Here is a 14,071-nt window from a genome sequence, read left to right as displayed (position 1 = left end):
TTTCACTTTTGTCCGTTTTTTTTTTCACTTTTGGCACCACCCAGCTTGCTGTTAGTGTAAGATTTAAATCATCTATCTCGTACACCAACAACTATGCACATTTGCTAGGATTTACTATATCAACTTCTTGTTTGCAACCCTATTAATCCCAATATCCTATTTTTAAGACATTCACAAAATATTTTAAATGGAAATATACCTAATATTTTATATTAAAATACTCGTATTGAATATGTTAATAAAGTTACTACTATTAGCACCTTTTAGCCCCGGAACTGCTGTAAATTTGTACTGAAATGTTAGAGGATTTTCAACTCTATTGCAACATTTTTGTCAAAATTACATTAAAAATGATTTTTAAATATTTAAATAGTTTTTATATGTTTTTTCATTTAAAGACGTAGATTTTAATGGGGATTGTTTCATACACAGAAGTATAAAAGTTTGTTATTATTTTTCAAACAAGTTTTTAAGGTTTTTGGTTATCTCAAGGGTACAAAAAAACTGAAAATCAAAGAGCCAATATAGCCAAAATGTACTAAATATCATTACTTTTTTGACTAGTAATAATTTAAAAGCTACCACTCTTTTACACAAATGAGAAAATATTTTACCCTTGTATGTTGCTTAGCAACAAAAATGAGTTTCAGGCAGACTTGTAAAATTAATGCATAAAGTAAAAACTATGACTTAATTCACTTAATTTGGGTTTTAAACCCATTGGGGAACTTGCCGGAGTGGTACTCATTGTGCTCATGCTAGATACTAACGATCACGTATTTATTTGTTTTTCCACTAGATCTCAGTTTTGTGCCCTCGAGCTTTCTTATAAGCAATTATTCCATTTCGATTCATTATGTTTGCACCTGGAACCACAACTAATAACTTTGTTTCGTTTTTGTTTACATTTTGCCATATGCTCAATTTTTGTAACTTCAATGTTCTGCTTACATTCTATGTATCGAGTTCTCAATGTTGTGTTTAACTGTTTATATTTGTTGAATGAGTTTTTAGTTCCTCCGCTACTTCATGGACAAGACAATTTGCGTACTTCAGTAGTACACAGATACTTGGACAGTGACATTGAGATATCAAAGATACTGAAAAACTGACACAAAAGTTAATTATAAAAAGTAAATGAATGGCCAGTGTAGTAATATAAATAGTTTATTTTAATTATCATTTTAATAATAACAGTTGAATATAACAATCAGTTTTATCTCATCTCCCAGACAACTAACTCAGGAGCTGGTCATAAAATTATAAAAAAATGAAAAATATAAGTGAATGTTGATTGTTTTGTTATTATGCATCCTTTAATTAAGTAATGCAATAAAACACTGGTTTTCCATGTAAAAAACACTGTGCTGTTTTTAATTAAAAAATTATTGAAACAGATAAACAAAAAAAGTAATAAGAAATTGACAGTTGCTTTTGATTTTTTTTGTATTTCTTACTACAAAATGTGTAAATATATAATAAGAAAATTAAATAAAAATCTATTTGGCGAAAGCAACAACCACTATTGTAGAGCAACCAAATAGACTAAATGTCCTGAACAATTGACTAATTTATCTGTATCCAAACTCATTCTATTAATATTTTAGTACATACATGCATTTTTGCCAAAATCAATTCAAACATTCAGTCCTAGACAGGCTAGGTTAATTGCTTCCTCAATGGGTTAAAGATTTGAAACATTAATTACAACAGTAAGACAATGAACATTATATTTAGCTTATTTCGGCACTTAAAACCTCAAAGTGTGGCATCAAAAATTGAGTGCGTCTCAGGCTACGTAGCGTCACCGATGATAAATACTTAAACATGAAGCTTACGTCATAGACAGTGGAATAAAAACTTTAATACAAGTAGGTTGTACCAATGTCTACTCGTATTTAAAAAATACTGGTACCGAATTAGAAAAATTCAAATGCAATGCAAAAATAGAAGGTTGTTGTTTTGTTTAAAAATGCTGCTCCAGCTGTTAGTGGTCTATTTTTACATCTGTAGTTAATGTTTCTCTTGTTGTGTTTAGTATTTATGAAATTCCACTTTTGCTTTAGCACAGGTTTCACCAAAATGATTCTTCATGGAGTGGCTGTTGTTACGAGTATCACTTGCAGTTTGTATCTTCCAACTGAAAACTATCTAAAATTGCTTAGACGTATCGTTTTTGTTGTAAATAGATACAGATTCCTCCATGAATATTCCGTAAATCAATAAAATATATGTGAGCAATTCAGAATGAGATATCGTAAATAATTGCTTATTTCCTATAGTAGGGATTTAACATGTAGTCATTAAAAAACATGGACTTGTGTTATCACATTTATTATACAAATATAAAACTATTAATATACAAAACTGAATAAACAGCAATTAATAATAAAACTGTACACAAGTTATATCACAACAAGATTTTAGCGAGAGGATTTATTTCATTTTCATCACATTAGATTGTGTATAATTTCCTAAATCAGGAAGGACTGGTGTCTGAACTTTAGCTGAGGTTTGATTAATAATGAAGTATGTGAAGGATTTGTTTCTTTCATGAGAGGTGATGACTTTTAAAGAATTAATGATACAACTAATCCAGTTCCTAGCCTGGATTCTTCAGACATTCAAGGGATTAATTTAATCCATAACAATTTAATTAATTGGTAAAGTTGCAATTGTTAAAACAATCAACAATTTCAATTTTATACATTACAAGTGATTTTAGATAAGACGGTAAAACTTTCAACAGACAATCCAGTACACATTTCGTAAAAGATAGTGAGTGATACGCAATACTGTATAATAGAACATACAAAGAAAAATAATGTGTTTTTTAGTAATTCATAAAAAAACTGATGCTATTTACAAATATAATCCCCACTGAAAAATAAAAGCAGGTTTATGGTTTGAAAAGTTTCTCGTACATTACAGAGTCTATACAAAAAAGTGTGATGGCAGATCGCTCCCAAATCTTTAGAAATCAAGATAACAACTGAGGCGGGTGAGCCTGACTGGACACGTCGCTACTGGCACGTAGACGAGGAAAGTGAGGTTAGGTGAGCGGCAAGCTGCAGTTGGCTTCGTCCGCGCCGTCTGAGCAGTCGTGGACATTATCGCAGATCTGGTGGACGGTTATACAACGGCCGTCTACACATCGTAGTTCTCCACTTGGACATGGGGATGTGTGAGAATGTGGCATTAACACTGCAACAGTTTGTTAACAGGCAGAATAACTCTAGGTTGTCAATTATTTTACTAAGGGTCTGTGATTGCATTTTTGTTGGAACTGTGAGAAAATTAAGTACTTGAAAACAAATGTTTTTTTAAGCAGTCACAATTGAATTGAGTGATTTTTTTCTATTAAAAAAATTTGACTGCTGGTCTACAATACTGAGTGATTGTAAGTACTTGTAACTATACATGAAACATTAACGTGTTTTCGATCCCAGAGGGTTCATTTCTGACTGGTTTATTTATACCTTCCAGTTGAACCCACACTGAAAACCCAGTGTGTCACTTAAATCTGGGCATCCAGGAGCTGCATATCACTAACCGCAAATGTTGAGATTCTGGGGTGCAAGGGTAATTCTATAGGTCTAGTCTACTGCGGGAGATGACTGTTGGAGTAGGTGAGGTTTCCTAAGAATCAAAGGTTCTTGCCAGCCTAGACATAAGGGTGTGCAACCCCCTGCCTGCTTTGACTGGAGAGGCTTGTTCAGAGCTGGCTTTCCCTTCTTCCAGGGGACATGACTTGAGATTAGTGCCTTAAATTTTTCCTCATGAATCTCAACAGGAGGCGACTACTACCCACATCATGAAAATTTAACCACATCAAATCAAAGTTCACACATTGTATGATTGGTTCTATAAAATGCTTTTTTACATACTTTTTATTTGGATAGTTACTTTTATTAATTATAAAAATCACTTTAGCGGTATGAAACTTTTTGTGCTCTTACTAAGCTCTTATTCCTTATTCCCTTACTGTCCTTATTTAGACTTTTACCTTCTGTTGTCTGACAGTTAAACTCGTCTGAACCATCTGAACAGTCTTGTCTCCGATCACATTTCCATTCCAGAGGGATGCACTTGTGGTCTGCTGCACATCTGAGAACAAATAAATGTAAAACGGTTATATACTAGATATTTTAATAAAATATTATTAAATAATTATGACAAAATGCATTCAATGAAATAGGTAATAACTATCTATATGATTTTCAACTTCTTTTTACAATTAAAAATACAAGATGTACAGTTTTTATTGAGTAGATATGGAAGAATATGGAAAGGCTTAAACATATAAGACAATAACCTTTCACAGATTATATTATTTATATTTTTAAGTCGTCACTTACGACAACCTCAGACACTAAATAAAAGCTAAACCAGCAAACTATAATTATGTAAACCAATATATAAGTATTATTTAAGTGTCTGGCAGGTATTTTTAAGTGTATCGACATATAAAACACATTAACTGTAAAACAATTATCATTTGATATATTTGGCACTTTTGTACCTCCAATAGCATGACTAATAATAAATTTTTTTCTCAGGAGAAGTTCCTCTATTGATTTGTGCTCATACAACTGAGGTTGAGGTTAAGTGGTAATGCCACCCAGAAAAAGACACCAAAACCAAAGCTATGCACACCAGAGAAACATTAGTACTATTGTACTAGTATTAGTAGCTGGGCAGCTCAAAGTTTTGCTAAAAGATATCACACATACATTGTGTTGAAATTCGCAAGACATAAGAATTATCCCTAGATTATTTTTTTCGTTATTTATTTGCCCATAACTTTTACTACAAACGGCGTAGAGGTGTTTTCTTAGTGTCATTGTGTCTGTATTAAATAGAACTTTAAAATGACATGTCACAAGAAGGAGTTACAATTTAAAAATTTAAAGCTATCCCTGTACCCTCTTTGGAAAGGGGGGAAATTTTTTTATCATTCGAAAAATCCAAAAAAGTATTTTAATAAGTATAGTGAAGGTTGTACATCGATATCTCAATCCGTTTGGAATATATCCAGGCGTATCACGACTTAATTTATACACTGAGATGTAAGCGGTTATTTGCCCATAACTTTAGCTAGGAACGTCATAGAGATGTTTTATTTCATGTCATTGTGTTTCTATTAAATAGACAATTAAAATTATATGTCATAAGATATGGGTTGTAATTTGAAAATTTAAATTTACCCTCCCGTACATCCTTCTGAAAAGGGCAGGAGAAACTTTTTACCATTCAAAAAGTCTAAAAAGGTATTTTAATAAGTATGGTGAAGGTTGTACTCGATATCTTAATCCATTTGGAATATACCCAGGCGTATCAGGACTTAATTTACACGCTGTATGTTGTAGTCTAGGTGTCTCTAATGTCGAAATGATGAAAAGAGTTCCTTTTGATTTTCTTCATTGCCATCTTATTTGGATCTCTTCAAACAAACATGACCCCAGATTCCAGGAGTCAAGTCTATGACAGTGTCCTGTTTCAGACATTGCACTAAGAAGAAGGTAACTTTTCAAGATTATGTAAGAAGATCCAACTTTTACTTTGGAATAACAATTATGGCTATTTTGAAAATTCAAATCAATTGATTTTTTAAAATTATTGGGATGGTTTGAGTATTTAAAACTTTACAACAGTGATGTCTGAATTTTAAAATGAAGTAAATAGTTTACAATCTCTTTGTGTCAATAGAAAACTGGAATCACTTTCAAGCAGCACTTATATAAAATTACAAGGATTCACAAGTATGCTAGGATCACAGCTGTAGTGTTGTTATTAGATGTTGAACCAGACACAGGATAGTATGTCAGACTGGTTTCTTGAATCATTTACAAGAGCCCAGTCCAATGCTTCTGAATGCAGCAGCAGCTATTTTTTATCTAATGATTGGTTATTGGTAGGCCTACATCAGAAAAAAGTAAGTAAAATCTATAAATTCACAAAAATTGTATAGCACTTGAAGATGAATGTAGTTGAAGAGTAAGAGTGGTCAATACAATAGCTAAGCGAAATGTATAACCTTATCATTAGCTAAAATTGAGTTCTCCGTAACAATAGTCATTAATTAATACCCAACAGCCAAGGCTCTTATAACAATCAAAAGGTATGAGCCGATTGGAGTTGTAAAACATAACCTAAATATTACCTGAACTCTTCTTGGCCGCATTTTGTGCAGTTCATTTCATCATCGCCCAACGAACAGTCTCGGTTATTGTCGCAAACCCAACGCCAGGGTATACAAGTGCCATCAGAGCATTGGAACTCGTTCTTGAGGCATTTGTCGCCTGGAATCATTAATAATTTATTTATTTATAGAGTCACCTGATGATGAAACCTTTGATTTTGAAAGACCTTGCCACAAAAATAAAAATAATATACAAAAGAGTTCTTATTACTAAATACTAGTTTTAATTTTTTTTTTTTGAATTATTCCAAGAATCTTCAATAAATACTAATGTCTGGTGAAATGAAGTGAAGTAAAGTTCTGAATCTTCTAGGGAAAGTATGGTGTAATTAAGCTAGTGTTAGAATTTGATTTAGAAACCTGTTACCTTTGGCCAGATTGACACATTCCTCTTGGTCATCAGAATTTGGGTAGATCTCACAGTTAAATACTTGTGACAAGTCCAGTGAATCCAGTATAAAATCTCTGCATTCTTCTTCAACAGCTGCAATAAAAAGTGTTTTGATGGTTATCAATAAGGTATAGCTTATCTAGAAGAGTCAAACCTGTTTTAGTTCCATGATGTGAATTTCTTACAAGTTGAAAAAGTACCATTAACATGCTTTGTCTCTAATAGTACATTTCATTACTAGTCTCCAAGTGTACTATTAATAAAAGGGCGAGATTGCATTCAGCGTGAGATGAATTTTAGAGTTAAATATGAAAGAACTATAAAACGAAGCAAAGTATCATTGTGCAAGGCCTATAAAATGATGAAAATTTATTCTGTTCCCTGATGATCATTATCATGGTCTACTACAAGAATGGTTTGACAAATACATGCATAGTCAGAAAAATGGGGTGTGCTGGCATGGGTTAATCGAACCACCTTTGTATAGTGATTATATTTTCCACATTCTATTTCTGACAAATGAAAAATGCACTTGGAAAAATCTATAGCTTCAATTTGTTTAGTTTACGAAAGCATTACCTCTACAAGCATTTCTACAGGGGGAGAGTCTGGTGAGACCCAACCTCCGACACTCAGGCTCCAGCAGAGAGCAGATGAACTGTCGAATCCGAGGGCTGCAGCCGGTGCTTGTAATCATCTCAAAGTAGGGCATGACAGCTTCGAGGGCCGGAGGAGAGAGGAGTCCAGCGATCAAAGGGGGAGCGGTCAGATCCCAGGGCAACACTCCTCGACACAGGGACAGCTGGGGGGATGAACAGCTGCCTGCAACAGTCACTGGACATGGGCAGAGTCCACAAAACGTTGACAGCTTTTGTGGTGTAAAGAACACCACGAAACCTCTCATTAGATAAAAAACGTTTAATATTAGTCATTTAATGTTTGGTCTTTTCCTACTTTAAAAAACTTAGCAAAACATATACTGAGCAAGCCTGCCTATGGTCTTAATATGATGAACCATCTTTAATGATTTATCAGCTGATAATATATAATTCTGCATAGCCTATTGATGTTGTGTGTCATTAACCACTATTTCACCACAACCCTCCCTTCAAAGTCTTATTACCTTTGTTTTTGCTGCTGTGTAAAGCAATGTGTCATAGATGCAAAGTTGTATGTAACAGATTATAATGAGTTTTGAAAGTGTGATAATTTACATTATTATATCTACGTATGAAAAGTGTGTATATTCATGATTAGTATTCAGTTTAAACATTAGTTTTTTTAATAAGTAAAATTTAGATTATTATAATAGGCACCAAACACAGTGGAAAGCACTTCTCTGGTAGTCCAAATTATAAAAGAACAAAAAAAAAAAAAAAAAAACTGAAGAACAAATCTGTAATTCACCTTGCATTTTGCATTGTAAAGAAAGTGCAATAATAGGCAAGACTAGGAGTCACTCATAAAATGTCCTATAGGGTGCTTAAATAACTGGAACTGGCCTTTATTATGTAGAAAATAAGTCCTAAATGTTTTTTATAATTTACATTATAAACTGCTTTGTGTTTTGGAGATGTTGCAAATGCTTTTTGGATGGGATATAATCCAGCACTAAATACTATTAACCAAAATCTTTAACTTATAGTAACTAATAGCAGGTGTAGTTTCAGCTAATTAATATGCAATAGTTTATTATAATTTATTTCATACTGTCAGTTTCATTGCGTTGTTTCTGCTGTGAAGGAATGCTGACTACGTGAACGGTCGGGTTGGAGGAAGGCAGAGTTGGAGAGACTCTAGCAGGCGTTGAGTTTGGTTCCTTCGTCGGTATTGCCTGTAAACGCAAATAATAAAGTCAATTGAAAATAAAATTAGTAAGTCGGATAGATCTATACAAAGCAACTGAAAAGAGGTTAATATAATTATGAAGTACCTATTAAAAATAATGGTTTACACACTCACTAGAGTATACAGAGAGCAAAGGGTGTTTAGATACTAATATCAGACATGAATATCTGCTTGATAGTCAAACTTTAAAATATGAATTCTTTGTTATCAGAGTTTACTCCACAAACTCCTTAGATAACTAGCAGTTACCCGTGGCTTTGTGCGTGATTTCCTATTAAATAACAGGTCCGTCATAAGCAATATACTGTATAATGGCATAATAAACACTTTTGAAAATGACTGTAACAGGAGGATATTCCAATACCATGATCAATTTCAGAATAACACAATTTGAGTTATATTAAAGAGCTATCCTTTGAGGTCCGGAAGTCTGAGTTTGAATCAAATTTTATGAGTACCAATAAAATACATAAAGTTTTTGCAACATTTTATAATATTAAAATGTGTCACTCCAACAATTCTAATAACATTTGAAATATTTAAGGTTTCAAAAGGTAAAACCATTTTTACTGGCTCTTATTCCAGGTTTAGCGTGTGAAGAAGTATTTCTGGTTTGGATCAATTATAAAACATACGTCATAGTATTGTAGTTGTCATTGGAATCTACTTCAGGTACTGTAATGGTGTTTGCATTGTTGCTCCGATTAAGAAAATATATATTTAGTTGGTCTAAAAAATATACTTTGGTCACAAATGCCGGCCATTATAGTCTACTTCTGGTTTAAGGTATTTCGAGTGCCAGTAGAATGTCAAGGGCGTGCATGTATGTAAAAATTTCACATTTCTAGGACAACTGGATGTTTAAAACAAAATATAGTTTTTTAGGGTTTCATTCCATGGGTAATTGATATTCACGAAAATTAATTTTCGTGACCAAACTTCATCTTTGGGCGCTTTCATGCATTGCACAGTGGGATATTCCTGTTATGCTTTAGCAGCCATTTATTGAGGGATATAGTTTTTTTTAAGAGAACAAGCCGCTCTAACTCTTAGGAGCTACTCAACTCAGATTACGGAATAAGAAACTCTCTCTAAGGAGCAAGAGGATCTCTCGGGCATGACCAGGCAAGGAAGGTTCTTCTATCCCTAGCCTGACAAAGTACTTGTGTAAGTCCAAAATTGTCATATTTCTCGGTCAGTAGAGAAATCTCCAAAGTCTTTTTCTTGTCCGACATTTTTGTGTTGGGCTATTACTCTTCTCAAGTCATAGGTTGAAAAAGTTCCAGATGGGACGTCTGCTTGTGGAATTCTTGATAGCATTTTGAGATGCCAGTCTCTCGCTAGTTGCGCGAAGAAGCAACGTTAGGATCACAGACAGAGTATCCACGTGTATCCATGGAGAGATAGACTAGTTGTAAATATATCATCTCATCTTAGCCAGGAAAGTTTTAGTAGCAGAGTTTAGTCTCCTACATTGGCTGGGATGGTACTCAAAGAAGTGCGAAGTGCACAATCTTCAACTGAGTACGCAATCATCCTTGTGTCATCACTAAGCTAGACTCATAAATCCATAGAATTTAGTTGCCTTGTCCATGAGCTCTTCCAAAAACTAAAGGGTTGTACCAAGAAAGTGTACAATTGTGTAAAGAAAATCGGTTATTTCCTTACGAAAACTTAACAAACATAAGTGTAATTACAAAATGAACAGCTCACAGAGTATAATTACTAGGCTGCAATTGGGAAAAGATGGAAGGAGAAATGAACGGATCAGGATTAAAGACACTGGCTGGCTTTTGGAGAATGATTTTAAAGCACTTTTGCTCTACCACAACTTTCCCTTGCCCAACCCTCCAAGTGCTAAATATTTGTAGCTACACATGATCCCGCTTCAAAAGCAACTTTGAAAATAATGTAAACCACATGACTCAAAAAGTTGTTGATTTTTTATTCTCAATTTAAATTCTTTCAGAAAAAATTTAAATGATTTAACTGATAAATCATATCACAATTCCAGCTTTCTGCCAATTAAAGCAACACAAAAATTGAAACTTAGCCAACAATTTCAAGAACTGTACCTGATAATCTCCATATTTATGACCATTGGGTATCTTCTTGTTGAGCAGGCCACCAGGGGTGCTGAAGAGACGCCCAGGGCTGCCTCGAGCTCCTACTGCCTGAGCCCTCTGCTGGTGAGTGTTGGCTGACAAGTCAAAACTGGAGATGAGTTTGTCTACGAAGCTCTTGTCTGCAGGAGGTATGGCTCCAGTCCTCAGTGTTGAGGATAGCTGGATGTAGGGTTTACCGGTGATGATCCTCCTGTTACTAAGTGTTGCAGGTTTTGATTCTGATGTGTCGAAGTCGTCCTCTTCTTCTCTTTCTGCCTCAGTATCCGCCACTTCAATATCTGCCTCCGGTAACACCTCTAATATGTCTTCTTCCACCTTGGCTGTAGCATTCAGTTCTAAAATGAAAATAAACAAAAAATATTATATTGTAAAATAAAATTAATTCTAAAAGAAGAAAGGCCAATTTTATATTTTAATTTTTTATAATTAATGGTTTTTCTACAAATAATGTAGCTATGGTTAAAAGGGTCGATTCAATTGAATTTTGAGTTTAGCTCCAGTTCACCTTCCTTTTATTGCAGCCTCTGGTATCTGACGCTGTCTCAGACTTGATTCCTGGAATCTAGAGTCATGATCGTCTGAAGAGGTGAAAAGAAAGTCGACGACGAAGAAGCTCTTTATATCTTTACGAAACATTTATATCTTTTGACACCAGAGACACCTATAAACAGGTGAAGTAGCAATAAGACTACCACTTCCCTATTTACAGGTGTCTCTGATGTTGAAACATCGTACATGTTTTGTTTTGAGCTTCTTCATCTTTCTTTTCACCTCTTCAGACGAACACGATTCCAGATTCCAGGAGTCAAGTCTAAGACAGCATCAAATTCCAGATGCTGCAATAAAAGGAAGGTGAACTGGAGCTAAACTCAAAATTGAATTAAAGGTTTTAACGCACTTGATGTGTGGTGATGTTAAGAAGATCCAACAGCAAAACTATCTTCACCAGTAACATTACTGCCAGTACATTACTGGTAACATTCTCTGGTAACTCAGAGATTGGACTAAACTTTTCAACATTTCTTAATAACAACTATTGGGTTTAACTGTTGTTTGTATTTACTTCTTCAAGTAGTAATTTGGCGTGAACTGACCTGAGTCTGACTGTGGAATGTGGTAAGTGACAAACGTCTCATCCAGTGAAATCTCCTCTCCCTCTACTGTCACCAGGTGGGCGTTCTTCTGGTGGCTGTGCAGAGAATCTTCACTGGAATCTGGAAAAAAATTGGTGCCACTCAATACTTTATAAATTAATTGCACTGTCACTAGAAGCTGTATCATAATATCTATTATGATGGTAGATGATAATGTCAAAGCATAAATCATCTTCAGATGTGTCCTTAAGAACGCCCTAGAATACTGTACGTCATTGGAAATTGTACATTGGCAATGACTATTTTTAAATACAAAGTGATTATTCTTCGTAACAGATTTCTCAAAATTATGGCCATATTGTTTTCTCATCTCATTATTAGCCACCCTGAACTTATTGACTAATAAATGTGTCGTAGTTAAAAAAGATTAAATCAAAGGTATGATAAAAAAATGTTACACTTATTTTTTTGATCGTTTCTAGATTTTTTCGCACTTCAGATGAGTTAATGGTTACTGTTGGTCACTAATATGTTGAATTTTAAAAGATTTCATTCAGCTAACCCATTTACTTGTACAACTTATTGGTACTTATAACTATTAAACAAATTCAATGGTAATTTTATTTTTGCATTAAATTATCTGAAAGAAACCCTTAAATTTATAAAGCAAAAATTGGGGCCTATAAACAAATCAAAACATTTTAAATACATTTTTATTAATAAAAGGGTGATATAAATAAAAGTAACGTTTAATTAAAGTATGTTTTAAATTACCCTACACAATACGAATAGATTTTTAAATTAATTTAATCTTGTCCCCATTAAGTGATAAACGTATCAGTATAAAATTCATCTAGATTTCAAATTCAGAAATAACACAATCGACAGTTGATACGTTAGATACGCTGTGAAACAGCCTGCAAAAAGTAAATGCAAATTCAAAGTAAACCCATATTGCATCAAAGGGAATGAAGGCGTTGCATAAAAGCCGTCAGTCATCTACTCTATCTAAGTTATTTCGTGTGTACTTTATGTACTAATTTATTTCGTGTGTACTTTATGTACTAATTTATTTAGTCGAATATATCGTCATATTCTTATTAATTAGTATGTAAAACCTAGTCAAGTTACTCTTAATCGTATCGGTGTTGAGAGTTCTGCACAAAAATACAATTAGATATACAATACAATCACAACAATACAATACAATACAAATACAATCTGAATAGAACTATAAAATAAGCTCAAAAAGTGATAGTATATTCTATTTCCAACTAAGATGTTTATGTTTATGGACAGCCACTACAGGAATAAAAATAAGCCATTTCGAAGGAATTTTGCACCCACATTGAAAATATATTCATAAGTTAAACTAAAAATATTGACGTTGATATCTGCAATAGAAACAAAATGACGGCTGCCGAGTTTAGTGGCGTTTTGTATATTGAAAACTCCAGAGAAAATCAGCTTGTTGGCAAATGTTTTTTAATATGGTGTTTTTAATATATTTCCTTTTTTATTGTAATTTGGGACCACTGCATTTGAAAAGATGTAAGGGGTTGAACCCCCAATACCTCCTTTTTGCTACATCACTGATTCGAGCCAATTATGTTGTCTTCTGAGAGTGATATCTGACGTTCATTGGACAGGAAACAGGGGAATCGGAGCGTGACCGCCAGGACGTCATCTGGCGCGATCCATGGACGAGTTATGCTGCGTACGTTTTGATGGACGATTCTCTATGTACAATGTAATAACAGAACTTTCCTCTTTGTGTCTCTGACGAAGTATCGTGAGATCATTTACGACAGCTGTAAAATAATAAATACCTACTAAATTAATATCACATTCGCGTCTCCAAGTATTATTGCGGTCTGAAAGATTATCACTTCAATATGGGTCGACGTTGATTTTAGCCTCTTAAGAGTAATGTTAAAACTTTAAAACAGCCTTAATTTTAGTCGTACACATATGGGAGATTTCTCAATTTAAATATGACTAATGTACGCGTCCAAATGTTTTTAAGAATTTAAAATTTCTGTAAGTTTCACAAATAATAAGATGTAATAAGATGTCACAAATAATATAAAAAGATGTGTGTGTTTTATCGTTTAAATATTAAAAAATATACGTTTTATATACACATAAAAACTCAATCCGTTTGAATACTTAATAATACCTGCAAAATGAGATAACCCCCATAATTCTGACTGATACGGCTCAGTCGATCACGTTCACTGTCGCGACTCTTTCAAAAGAACCATTCAGTGCAGTTACTGAGCCTTCCCGCTAGAGCGTGCCACAGGTCCAATACCGGTCATCGTGTGAACGACCGAACAAAATAAACAATTTTCGTTAGATGCATATAATCTTGCGCTACTTTTTCAATGGATAAGGATTTTTTAATTAA

At 33.8% G+C, this 14,071-nt stretch overlaps 1 protein-coding gene across 1 annotated transcript in view; it reads right to left on the bottom strand.

Annotated features, from left to right (window-relative positions):
* Positions 1-2,318: 2,318 nt before the first annotated feature.
* LOC124361789 overlaps positions 2,319-14,071 on the bottom strand; it is a 77,490-nt gene continuing 65,737 nt past the window's right edge. The window contains exons 3-10 of the mRNA XM_046815765.1: positions 11,662-11,781; positions 10,517-10,902; positions 8,304-8,427; positions 7,173-7,415; positions 6,570-6,686; positions 6,164-6,302; positions 4,007-4,107; positions 2,319-3,204 (exon numbers count right to left, since the gene is read on the bottom strand). Of these exons, the coding sequence (XP_046671721.1) occupies positions 3,053-3,204; positions 4,007-4,107; positions 6,164-6,302; positions 6,570-6,686; positions 7,173-7,415; positions 8,304-8,427; positions 10,517-10,902; positions 11,662-11,781 (1,382 nt within the window). The 3' untranslated portion in view covers positions 2,319-3,052. The remainder of the gene's footprint in view (positions 3,205-4,006; positions 4,108-6,163; positions 6,303-6,569; positions 6,687-7,172; positions 7,416-8,303; positions 8,428-10,516; positions 10,903-11,661; positions 11,782-14,071) is intronic.

Source organism: Homalodisca vitripennis, chromosome 5, assembly GCF_021130785.1.
Source record: "Homalodisca vitripennis isolate AUS2020 chromosome 5, UT_GWSS_2.1, whole genome shotgun sequence".
In the NCBI taxonomy this organism is placed as follows: domain Eukaryota; kingdom Metazoa; phylum Arthropoda; class Insecta; order Hemiptera; family Cicadellidae; genus Homalodisca; species Homalodisca vitripennis.
This window is presented reverse-complemented; position numbering and strand designations above follow the sequence as displayed.